The sequence below is a fragment of the Salarias fasciatus genome, chromosome 18 (genome assembly GCF_902148845.1).
Source record: "Salarias fasciatus chromosome 18, fSalaFa1.1, whole genome shotgun sequence".
Taxonomy (NCBI): Eukaryota; Metazoa; Chordata; class Actinopteri; order Blenniiformes; family Blenniidae; genus Salarias; species Salarias fasciatus.
The window spans coordinates 4,557,183-4,569,299 of record NC_043762.1 but is presented as its reverse complement, the minus strand read 5'-3'; the positions used below and the strand labels follow the sequence as shown (position 1 = coordinate 4,569,299).

Sequence of the window (12,117 nt, the reverse complement as noted above, 5' to 3'; positions counted from 1 at the left end):
TTGTAGGACTTGTAGTAATAAAGAAACAATTCTTAATTGTCTGTGTTAAAAGTTATTTTTGTCTTCATATAATCTGTGCAAGTAAATGACACTACAGTCAACCAGCAAATGTGACTGTGTTCAAGATTTAAGCACTCATTATCAGTAACATACATCAAAGCTGACCAAACCTTTAATGCCCCAGTATTTTGTTTTACATGCAGTGGCCACAAGTGATAAAACGATCAAGCACCACAAAGTAGTTCCTTGTAGCGTTCATTGTTTGCTTCCTTTCAGGGAAAACACAAAGCTGTTAATCAATGAAAGACACAGGAGGAAGTAGCTGATTGATGGTTTATTGAACGGCACTGTTTCATGCTGGGGTGAATCACTTCAGAAGACAGCGTCTTCTCCATCACCCCGTTAGTCCTTCTTCTCCTCCTTATGCTCATCGTCTTCTGGGTTGTACACACTGACGGTGAACTCGCCGGCCTCCGTGCCGTATTTGTTCTTGACCACCAGCGCGTACTTTCCGGAGTCGGTCGTGGTGACGGCGGCGATGGTGATGCTGGCGAACTTGCCATGCTCAAACTTGAGGCTGTAGTGGTCGTCGGACAGCAGCTGCTTCTCGTTCTTCGTCCAGGACACCTCAGGCACAGGCTCGCCCCAAACGTTGCCTGTCAAGTTCAGAGACTGGAAGAGGGAAAGGACATTTTGAGGAAAACTCATCAACAACAAGCTTGAGAGTGTACAGCTGTGTGTTGCTGCTCTGCTGTAGTGTCATGTATTTACCTTGCCCTCCTGGATTGCCACCACATCTGGCAGACCTCCAATAACTCGAGCTCGGTCTGAGGAAGAAATAGAGGACAGAGTGAAGGCGGCTGGTCATCAGTCAGGGGTGAAGTGTTCCTGAGTGAACGGTGCAGGAGCAGCTCCAGTATTAGAAGAGTTGGACTTTCTCATCACTTCAATTTGATTTTTAATTCAAAGGAGATAATGGAATGAACGTCGACCCACAGAATATTTATGCTTTTTAACATGACCGTGGGCTGTTATAAATGAATACAGGGAAATTAGGCCTCAGCTGGTCCATTCATTGAATATAAATGTGAGTCTATTGGTGGATGTGGTCTGTGTTCTGTAGTGTCTCTCTGTGTTGTCCGGCAGCTCCCTCTCACCCTAACTTAGATAAAGTCTCCATCTGGAATATTTACACATTTGTCACATTCGCTCTGTGTTCCTTCCAGCCAAAAGTGCGGTTAATGATGTTTTCATTCATGCTTTTAAAGTTCTTTGTATGAACTGGGGGGAGCCTGTTTTCACTTTCGTATTGAAGCACGGTGCTGATTCAGGGAGAGAAAAGTCCAGTTCTGTCAGAGAGATCTGCAGTTCCAATCCCACGTTAAAGATTAAACATGACTCTATCTGGAGGAGGTTATGTCACTTTACAGAGCCTTCAAGAATGAAAGAAGCACTTACTTCTCTCTGCGATGGCAGCAGCTCTGAGGAAGGACAGACACACACACACACACACACACACACACACACACACACACACACACACACACACACACACACACACACACACACACACACACACACACACACACAGAGTCAGAATCTTAAAAGGGTATCATGGTTATTCTGACGCTGTACAATAGCAGGAAATGTATTCAGAGAGCCTCTATGAAAGAGGAGATGGGGTTATTTTGAGTTTGTAGCTACAGTGAGTGTATCTGCGTAAACATCCTGTACACACACATCAACAGCGTGGAGAGAGATGAGGAAAAGCATCAGGCTCATTTACTTACTTGAGCTTCTGGAATTCTTCAAAGGCTTCCTCCCACGCTGCAGCACAACACAACAATCAGGGTTTTGTGTCACAAAAACAGCAGCACATCATGAGTCCTGCTTCTTTTACACTACAGACGTACAGCTCTCAAAGTATGGAGCAGCACTCCGCTGACGGGGGCAGCAGCGGGAAAATCCCAGCATTTTATTTTAAGTGAAAAACCCTGCGTCCGTCTCACTTGAACTCACCCTTGCCGCTCAGCTCAAAGACTCTCTTGACGCCGTCCTTGCCATCAAAGATGTCCATGGCGTACTTGCCCTTGTCCTTCTCTGTGGGCTCATTGATCTTCAGCCAGAGCTGCTCTCCAGTGACTCCAGCCTTCACTCTCTCTGAAGCAGAGATCTTCGCATCTCTGAAGCAGAGTGGAGGCAAGCAGACAGAAAGGCCAGTGAGGCGCCTAAACGGGGCTGAACTTTGACTTTATCATGGAGCAGGAGTGACACCTGAACCTGAGCATCGCTCTTCCTACGCTGTGCTTTGACTTTCCTCCAGCCTGCTGGACCATCACTTTGTAAAACTGGCATGATTATAGATTTAAAGCCTTCTTTAATAGAGCAACTTCCTCCTACCTACTGATGTGACATCAGGTGAATCTATGGAGTGAATTAGTCATTAACTGGCTTAGACAGTTCAAAACTACTCCTTCTTTAATAAATACTGTGATTCGTATTAATGCTGAGTCCCACATGGGCCACTGTGGTCTCTGGGGGATTGACTGCAGCTTTAACAGTCTGATGCTCTCATGAAAGCGAGGATGTTCTTACTTGTGCAGCCAGCCGACACGAAGGTCCTCATGGTGATACGTGACCACAGATTGGAGGATGATCCCATGTTCAGTACTGATCACCTGTATATCACTGGCAGAGTTGGCTGAAGAGATGAGTAACAGAAAAAAACAGATCCTGTGACGTAGAATCCTTTAAAACCAGTGAAAACAGTGTTGCATTTGGAGACACTGGATAATTTTAGCTTCTTTTTTTTTGTTTTGTTTTTTTTACTTTTTTACCCTTTTTTCTGTGGATTTTTTTAAATGTATATTTTACTTCGAGTGGCACCCTCAAAAAAGTCTTATATATTATATCTCAGAAATCACACTTTTTAATTCTCTGAATTCAGAATTAGGACATAATCTCAACTGTGCCAAAAGAATTCTTAAATTTAATTCAGAATTGGAATTTCATTTTCAAGAGTCTGACTTTGTTTTCAGAACTTTTCTCTGTGTGCCTCATCCAGTCTTCTTCTCTGCTGCCAGTGTGACTGTGACTGACTCACCGATAACCCTGAAGAGCTCATTCATCACAGCTTGGTATCCTGGGAAAAACGGACAACACCACTCAGCAACACATCCTCTGATATTAGGTTTTGTGCTGATTTCTATGACGCGTTCACCAGCGTCTTACCAGCGTCCGTCAGTTTGAAGATGCTGCTATCTTTGCCTCTGTCGTCCTTCAGGAAGACCTCATACACACCTGCGTCGTGCTTGGAGATCTGAGGTGGGAACAGAGAGAAGCGTCAGCGTCCCAGAGAGCGGCGGAGTCCTTTCAGCAGGACAGAGGAGACACTGGGACAGACAGGAGGACGAACGGAGCCACTGAAAACCGAAAAGGCAAAGCTTTTCTCCTGCTTGCAGTGATGCAGGCGAGTGACACGAAACACACATGGAAAAGATGGAGGGGGACATGACAGGCGGAGACAGATGGAGAAATGAAGCGTGAACTTATGTCCAGACTTTAGGTCTTGGTGGCGGGGGCTCTTCCACTGCGGCTGGTTTTTTCCTCTCTTTTTCTTTCGGTTTCTCTTGCTTAATAACCCACTGTGAATTAGACAGACAAGCCGGTTACTGCCAACGCCACTGACAAGCAGCTCATGCGCTGACATCCACCTTCCTCTAACGGGACCTCGACAGAACCGCCGCGGCGCCGGGTGTCGACCGAGCCCAGGTCAGGACGGAGTCCGGGAAAGGTCAAAAGAAGTGTCAGAGATGAATGGATGAAATGGACTGAGCACACAGACCGACCATATGCTGCAGGGGCATTATATGGATTAAATGTTGAAAAGTAAAACATGTCAATCAATAAAGTCAAAGTAAAAGTTCAATTTCCAAAAAACTGGGACCTGGTTTGGAAAGGAATTGAATGTGTGACTCGGTTAAACCCCACAGTTCATCGACAACCACATAAAATGTGTGTCAGAATGACAAAAATGTTTCACTGAGCAGTTTTCATTACTGACTCCCTTGAACCAGGGTCATTATTGATAAGTGAACTGTTCAATAGAGGGTATCAAATCAGGGTTTAAGTGAGCTGCATCACATTCTATTTTTATATTAATGAGTCCCAGATTCTTTTGAATTGAGGTTGTATAAGGGGAACCTCAGCTGGAGTGTGTTCAGGTTTGCAGGAACACTCTTAAAGTATTTCATCATTTATGGTCTGTGTGTCAGGGAGCGGGAGGTGGCTGAGCAACATAAAGTCTAGCGAAGCTGCGACAAGCGTTTCAGCCATACGGGAAGCTGCTGACTCTGTGGCCTCCTAAGAGCTGACCTTTCCGATATTAAAGGTCAGATCGCCGTCTTTCTTCTCAATTTTCTTGGCATCCTCATCGTCATCTGCGATCTCGATGCAGTCCTTGGACCAGGTGATCTCAGTCTCTGCTTTCACATTTCCGATCTTGAGGAAGAAAAGAAGAAGAGGAATGACGGTTCTGCTCCTCCGATCGGACTCTGAATATTTGTGGTTTCTTTCAATACCTTGCACTTCAACAGCACATCACACTCTGGAGTAACGGTGAAGTCCAGGTACTCAACAAAGTGAGGGCCTGTGGACGGAACAGGAAGTGAAGCCGGCTGTTTTCACTGCAGGGAGCATGAAGCTGGAACAGAGTCTGATGTCTTACCTTGCTTCCTGACCCATTCTGCCCTTTCAAACTCGGATTTCTTTTGAAGCTCCCTAAATTCTTGAAAAACAAAAGAGGAAATGATGTGATTATCTGATTTCTATTGTTAAAAGTGCTCCAGATGTTCTCTGCTGCCTCTCAGTGGAGTTCAGCTGTAACTGCAGTAGAGTCAGAACGACTGAAGGACTCTGGTTTGGCTGTCTCTAATGAGTTTTACCATCTCCGATCAGCACCAGGCTGGTTGCACCCTTAGCTTTTCCATCCACCAGGTTGAAGGTGAAGGTTCCCTCGTCGGTGACTTCCAGGGAGTCCATGAACATTTCAATGATGCCTGTGGATTTGTCGAAGTTCATTGTGTATTTCTGAGAGCAACAAGGTGAGAAAGAAGCAGATAAACCTCATCAGTTGGTTTCTGAGTTTGCGTTGGAGTCAGAAAGTGAGTGGAATGGTGTGAGCCTCAAACCTTTCCCTGCGTAATGATGACATCGTTGAAGACGTACTCCACTTGGCAGTCAGCGGTGCATTTCTCCACCTGAGTCCAGAATCGGACACGGCCTTTCTCCAGCAGCTCCATGGCCATTTCGTTCTTGAAGGGAATAACTGGAAAACACCACGTTAGTGAGAGCTCCCATTTTATCAACGGCACATCTGAATTGTTCTCATTTTCTACATAAACTGATCATACAGTCACTAAAGGCCGAGTCTTTTGAGTCTTCGAGTCCCCGACTCTAATCTAACACTTTAAGCCTTAAAGACAGATTCAGCATTTCTGGTCATGACTCAACCACAGCAGAAACATTAAACAGGTGAGGGATCCAGAGACAGGAATGCTGATATTCAACATGAAGAGTAAAACCGTGAAAGTCTATCTTCAACTAAATAGTTTGTCAATAAAAAACTGGGTTAGGGTTGACTGACACTGTGAACATCCAAACCACTGTCAGCTCCTGGTCACTGTGCAGGTCCGATCAGACGGCTGCTAAAGAAGGACTGAACACTGACTGAAGAAATGCTGAACGCTGACTGAACACTGGGTGAAGTCCTCTCACAGCAACACAGTGAATAAACGTAACAATGAAACATTACATAGCATAAACTGGGTCTGGTGATGAGATAAGGTCGTTCCGTGATTATAGCTAATACGTACAGAAAACGTGTGTGTGTGTGTGTGTGTGTGTGTGTGTGTGTGTGTGTGTGTGTGTGTGTGTCCATATTCACCAGGGAACTTGTGGTCATAGCTGATGTCGAGAAGACGCTTCAGACCTGTTAAGCAGCAAAAAAAAACCCAGAATGAACACAAAAAAACGATTGGGAAACTGTTATGATCTCAGGAACTTTCTGAGACCCGAACAACCAACATGCTGTATATGCACAGGACCACTGGTTGGAAACAACTGTTGACAGTCAAGGACAGTCAGCAGAGCTCTGGGCCCTGACTGCTTGGACTCACCCTCCTCGGTGAGGGTGTAGCTAGAGGAGATGCCGTCAGTGTTGGTGACCACGCAGGAGTAGGTGCCCAGATCCTCCAGGGAGGGACTGTTGAAGATTGCTCTGGACCTGTAGAGGAGGACACGAGGGTGGAGGAGAGCACTCCAGGTTCCAGGTCGGTACTGTGGTACTGTAAGAAGATACTGACTTGCCCTTTTCAGTAACGATAGTAATGCGAGAGGTGTCTGCCATGGCCTGGTAGTTCTTGGACCAAACAAACTCAGAGCCCGCTTTCAAGTCAGCACACTCAAAGACCATTGAAATGACACCATCATCATCCACGTCCACGTAAATCTCTTTGGTGCCTGAAGAAGAGGAAAGTCTGCCATGAGAGTCAGAAAGCAGTCATGTCACAGTGACAGCCACCTCTGAGCTGTTTGTGTCAGTTCCTGAAAAGCAGTCCTTTTTCTTTCATTTCTAGACTTGGGTGTGAGAGCTTTGTTCCTGAATGTGTGAGCTACACTGTGATCACACTCACCAGGGCGAGACTGAGCCAGGATTGGACCTATGGGGACTGAGGGGTTTCCAACTCCAGCCAGATTCTGAGCACGGACACGGAACACGTAGGAAGCACCGGCCTCCAGCCCGGTCACCTGAATCCACCAGAAAACCACAGGTCTCATGGCGACACTGCCAACGTTTATCATCTGAGAGAGGCCTTGGAGCAGACGGCTTCCTTACCTTCATGTATTTCACCTGGTTGACCTTCTCGTGTGCAGCCTTCCAGCCCTCCTCTCCCGCGGACTCGAACTTTAGATCCAAGTAGTAGCCATTGACGGGGGTGCGTCCGTCAAACACAGGCGGCTCCCACAGGATGACGGCAGAGGTATCACGAACCTCCAATACGTGGAGTCCAACAGGAGGACCTTAGAAGATGGAGGACACCGTCTGAATGTCCACAGAACCTTCAGAGGCATCCTTCAGTGTGGTTCCCCACAGTTTGAGTCCCTCGTGGAGCCTGGTGGTCAGGTGGTTCAACTCTCGTGCTGTCCTGTTAGAACTATTTCTGAACAGGTGTGTTCATCTGTGTTTCAAGCTATATGTTACATTCCTATGGCTTTCTCATGAGGAGTGTCTCATTGCGGTCTGGATGTGGTTCTGTGGCGGTGTTCATGGTGGCTGTAGTGCCTTCAAACCTGGGACAGTAATGGTCCACTCTTTGCACTCCAGACGTCCGCTGGGCAGAGATGCTTCACTCACACCTGCCATGTTCATTGCACGCACTTGGAACTGGTAGAAAACATTTTCCTTCAGGTCCTCCGCCTGGTCAGAACAAACACACACAATTACAGTCAGTCCAAACTGTGCAGCAGTAAAGAGCGGAGTGTTAAGCAAAGTGTTCATGAACAGCACTGAAAGCTCCCTTCTGGCGCCACACAATGCAGCGATGAACCTGGGAAGGTGCCGATCAGCGTGCCTCCACTCACAGTAAGTTTCTTCTGAAGTTGATCAGGAGGAAATGGACTTACTTTAAATGTGGTTGTGGTGAGTGCTTTGTGGTTCATCTCATGCCACTTCCCAGCAACGCCCCCCTTCACAGTCCTGTAGTCCACAAAGTAGCCCCTGATGTCGGCCCCTCCATCATGAGCTGGTGGGTTCCAGCTCAGTATCATGTAGTCCTTGACAGCCTCCAGCATGGTCACGTCACTGGACTTACCAGGCACGGCTGCAGGTGCAGTGGAAAAGCTGGTTAGCGTCACTTATGAGAGGAAGGAAGAAGACGGTAATCAAAGACGGCAATTAAAAAGATGGCTTGGTGTTCAATGTGCACAAAGTTTTCTAGGTGGCCCAAAACTTTTACAAAATGCAGACGTAGCACTCATGAGAGTTAGAATATCATGGCTGAGCATGCTGTGTACACACACTACACACACCTCCATCACCATGGTAGGTAAAACACACAAAACCAGATGCTCTGTGACACTTAGAAACTCTCTCAAAGGTGACATGCTCATTATTCTCCATTAAAATACAAACACAAACTCACACACATACAAACAAACACACAAACACACACACACAATGTTTAAGCCTTCACCTTTGCCATGCACCAAGACGGCCCCTTAAGACTGATCAAATGGCAAAAACAGACGTTCACAGATCAATACTGGCACTGAGCACATTAAGCATGACACAATATGACGCTGCTTCTGTAAGTTGGTTAAATCAGAGGTCTGCAGCCTCTTCAGCAACACAGTCCTGCAGTGTTTCACTGATCTCTGTCATTCACTGCTGAATAAGGAACACCTCAGGAGATAAATCAGAAACTTCATTCAAAATAAGACTTTTGTGGTGCCTATGATGCTGATTTACCTGCAGTGCTAACAGCTGAAAATACAGTAAATACAGTCAAACTGTGGGAGAGCGGGTAAGACAAGCCCCTTTTTACATCTGCTGTCCTGGAGGCCAGGAAAAATGACATAAAAAACTAGAATTAAAACATATTCCTGTATTTCAGGATGTCTCCTGTTAAATTGAATGATCAGAATGCATCTCTGACAAAAATGCTTAAAATAATGACTTCTCAAAAAAAGCTGCTCCTGTAGCTCCTGTAAGTTGCCCCAGTGAGGGGTAGGTAAGACCAACGTGCACAACTGCCTAGAAACAAAGGGTGGCTCACCTTACCCCACTCTCCCTTATAAGCAGTTTTAACTTCTTTTGAAAGGTGAACCAAGTTTGAACCAAGTTATTTTGTTGTTGTTGTTGTTGTTGTTGTTGTTGTTGTTTGTTTTTTTTGTTTTACACCAGAGGAATTTCATTTGATGGAAATTGGTTAAAAACTTCTCTTTTGTTCAAAAGGGTTGCAGACTTCGGACTTGAACATACATACAACATAATACTGTTTTAGTTAAAAGTTCAAATGAACCATATATATATATATAGCAGCTATATATGTAAATAAGTGTGGTATCTTCATAATGAGGGTGCATATTCATGGTGTGGCAGATGTTCTCAAATAAATTCATGGGACCAAGTACGGTAGCCCAAGAACATGTGATATCTGCTTTGCACCACCAGGTGGCATCATGAGCCTGACATCTAAAGATCTGACATTTTAGTCTGGAAAAATTAGTTTTAGTCTGCTCACAGCTGAGTTTGGAGATCAGTAAATAAAAAGTTACGTTTTCAAGCTAAGTGTGAGTCGATGAGTGACGGAGTAGAACTCTGGGGAACTTACAGATGGCGGCCTGCACGATGACGGCATCCGACTGGGAGGAGCTGAGGCTGTATCCTGCAGCGTTCACCGCCTTCACCCGGAACACGTAGTTCACGCCGGTGATCAGACCATGGCACACAAACCTGAACACAGCACTCAGTCTCAGTGTTCATCCTCAACGCCTACTGAGAAACAGCCTAATGTGATTACTGTTTGTTGACGAGCAAACCAGAAATCCCTGCAGATTTTAGCTCATACATGTGGCCATTGGCCGGTGTTTCAGCTCTGTGCGAGGACTGCATCTTTAAAGATGTCCCACCTGGTCTGCTTGATGGGTTTGTTGTTGCAGGGCATCCATATGTCCGTTCCCACTTCACTACATTCAATGTAGTAGCCCACCAAGTGGCTGACATCCTTGGAGGCAGACCAGAAGACCACCACAGAGGTGTCGGTGTTCCTGGCAGCGACTGGAGTGCCGGGAGCCGAGGGAAGGTCTGAGGACCAGCAGGAAAGAAGAAATCAGAGAAGAACCAGAGTTCACTGAGAAAAGGAGAGGGGGGGAATCCTGCAGAACTCATTATATACCATCCTCACACACTTTAAATACACAGCAGTGTTTAATGAGGCAGTCAGCAAACAGGAGGAAAAGAGCAGGTCATGGGTTGAAGTCTGGCCAGGTGTTTATCTGGAGGTTTCCTTGCTTCTTCCTCCCACAGTTCAAAAACTAGTCTGTGAGGTTAGTTGGTGGTTATAAATGACCTGTAGGTGTGAGTGTGAGTGTGTGTGAGACTGACGGACTGGTGGGCTGTGCCATGGGGGTCTCACCCACCCAGTATGTCTCCCACTGTGACGTCCCCTGTGGACGCTGACGGCTCGCCCACGCCGGCAGAGTTGCTGCAGCGCACACGGAAGCTGTAGGATTTCCCCTCGGCCAGGTCGAACAGGGCGAAGCGCGGAGACTTGACGGGCATGCCGGTGTTCACCCTCTGCCAGATGTCCGACCCTGAAACGCTCTGTGGTCCACAGAGAGCAGGCGTGAGGCGGGGAGCTGCTCGGTGCTGTCGCTCTGCTCAGCTGCTGAATGGCTGTTCAATGTGTCTTCTCACCTTCTCAATATAGTACATGACTCCTTCGTGGCCCCTCTGCACAGGGGGCTTCCAGGCCAGCACCACGTAGCTCTTGGTGGCTTCAGTGACCACGACATCGGTGGGCTCTCCAGGGATGACGCCCACTGAGGGAAGAGGACGCTGCTGTTGAACCTGAGGTGATGCTGAGTTGTGGTGTTTGGGTGGAGTGAGTCAGAGAAGAGCTGGTGGGGGTGGGGGGCACTGACGTTCTGGTTTCTCTAGACGTGTTATGTCAGCATCAGGAAGGTAAAACTCATGAACTGCTGAGCCCACAGGAGAAAAAACATCAAACATTCAAGAAAATTTTTTCTCTATATACTTTTCATTGTCACTGCTCAGTGATCTGAAGGAGAGCTGCAGCTTGACAGGTGTCCTGCCCCGGTCCGACTGCCCTCCTCAGTCTGCCCCGGTCCGACTGCCCTCCTCAGTCTGCCCCGGTCCAACTGCCCTCCTCAGTCTGCCCCGGTCCGACTGCCCTCCTCAGTCTGCCCCGGTCCGACTGCCCTCCTCAGTCTGCCCCGGTCCAACTGCTCCGGTCCTACTACCCCGGTGCAACTTCCCCCGTCCAACTGACCTAGTCCAACTGCCTCAGTCAACTGCCATCCTCAATCTACCCCGGTCAAACTGCCCCAGTGAAACTGCTCTGGTCCAAATTCGATGGTCCAACTGCCCTCCTCGATCTGTCCCAGTCAAACATCCCCAGTCAAACTGGCCTCCTCAAACCACCCAGTCAGAACTTCCCAGGTCAGTGAAGTAACCAGGAGACTAAAATGAGTTCACCTCTTCACCTCTTGTCTTCTCTTCCTATTAGAACTGAACAGTGGATGAATGGAGGTGCAGATGAAAGGGTGAAAAGGTGAAAAGGGGAAAAGGAGAAAGGGTGAAAAGGTTCCAGTACCGGTGGGATCCTCCTCTGTGAACTTGATCATCCCGGTGAACGGTGCTGACGGTCCAGCTGTGGGAAATAAGATGCATTAACCCTTTGTGGATTGTGTGTGTTCCTGCTCTGTTTTTCTGGTTCTTGCGGTTCGTGTTCATGATTATTAGCTTATTGATTCCTGCTCTCTGCACTGACTGTCAGGACTCCTTGTGTTTCAACATGTGTCCCACCTTTGAGGCTGGCTCTGTCGGAGGGGTCCATGGCTATCACCGGCTCGGACACACGGGACGGGCGGCTGACGCCCTCCTGGTTGAACGCCCGAACCCTGAAGATGTAGGAGCGGCCCTCCACCAGGCCCGTGACGGGGAAGCGGGCGTACTTGACAGGGTTTTCGTTGCACTGAGCCCAGTGGTGGGTGCCCACCTCGCACCTGCCGACATGACGCACACAGCAGGTCAGGGAAGACGCCGCTGCAGACACATCAGCCTGAAGAGGCAGGCGTCCCCTCAGGAAGCAAACCGCCAGCTCCAGAATCAACTCTCACTCAAGGCACACCCACTTGTCGATGTAGTAGCCCAGGATGGGGCTGCTGCCCTCCACCGCCGGCTGCTTCCAGGTCACCACCACATAGTCCTTGTTGGCATCATGGCAGCGCACATCCAGGGGGGCCACGGGGGCCCCTTCCACCTCCACATCAGCATCTGCACAGGTCAGAGACATGAGCGCTCTCATCCAACTC

The 12,117-nt window shown here is 47.8% G+C and overlaps 1 protein-coding gene across 1 annotated transcript in view; it reads right to left on the bottom strand.

Annotated features, from left to right (window-relative positions):
- Positions 1 to 326: 326 nt before the first annotated feature.
- Positions 327 to 12,117, bottom strand: part of myom1a (myomesin 1a (skelemin)) — a 29,159-nt gene continuing 17,368 nt past the window's right edge. Inside the window, exons 11-37 of the mRNA XM_030114595.1 lie at positions 11,938 to 12,079; positions 11,609 to 11,808; positions 11,397 to 11,453; positions 10,478 to 10,602; positions 10,201 to 10,384; positions 9,691 to 9,865; positions 9,393 to 9,514; positions 7,684 to 7,880; positions 7,351 to 7,477; positions 6,896 to 7,080; positions 6,693 to 6,807; positions 6,363 to 6,519; positions 6,177 to 6,283; positions 5,945 to 5,989; positions 5,190 to 5,326; positions 4,944 to 5,088; positions 4,727 to 4,786; positions 4,581 to 4,648; positions 4,375 to 4,500; positions 3,232 to 3,319; positions 3,104 to 3,142; positions 2,596 to 2,701; positions 2,020 to 2,183; positions 1,791 to 1,827; positions 1,459 to 1,481; positions 772 to 827; positions 327 to 672 (exon numbers count right to left, since the gene is read on the bottom strand). Coding sequence (XP_029970455.1) covers positions 403 to 672; positions 772 to 827; positions 1,459 to 1,481; positions 1,791 to 1,827; positions 2,020 to 2,183; positions 2,596 to 2,701; positions 3,104 to 3,142; positions 3,232 to 3,319; positions 4,375 to 4,500; positions 4,581 to 4,648; positions 4,727 to 4,786; positions 4,944 to 5,088; positions 5,190 to 5,326; positions 5,945 to 5,989; positions 6,177 to 6,283; positions 6,363 to 6,519; positions 6,693 to 6,807; positions 6,896 to 7,080; positions 7,351 to 7,477; positions 7,684 to 7,880; positions 9,393 to 9,514; positions 9,691 to 9,865; positions 10,201 to 10,384; positions 10,478 to 10,602; positions 11,397 to 11,453; positions 11,609 to 11,808; positions 11,938 to 12,079 — 3,257 coding nt within the window. The 3' untranslated portion in view covers positions 327 to 402. The remainder of the gene's footprint in view (positions 673 to 771; positions 828 to 1,458; positions 1,482 to 1,790; positions 1,828 to 2,019; positions 2,184 to 2,595; positions 2,702 to 3,103; positions 3,143 to 3,231; positions 3,320 to 4,374; positions 4,501 to 4,580; positions 4,649 to 4,726; positions 4,787 to 4,943; positions 5,089 to 5,189; positions 5,327 to 5,944; positions 5,990 to 6,176; positions 6,284 to 6,362; positions 6,520 to 6,692; positions 6,808 to 6,895; positions 7,081 to 7,350; positions 7,478 to 7,683; positions 7,881 to 9,392; positions 9,515 to 9,690; positions 9,866 to 10,200; positions 10,385 to 10,477; positions 10,603 to 11,396; positions 11,454 to 11,608; positions 11,809 to 11,937; positions 12,080 to 12,117) is intronic.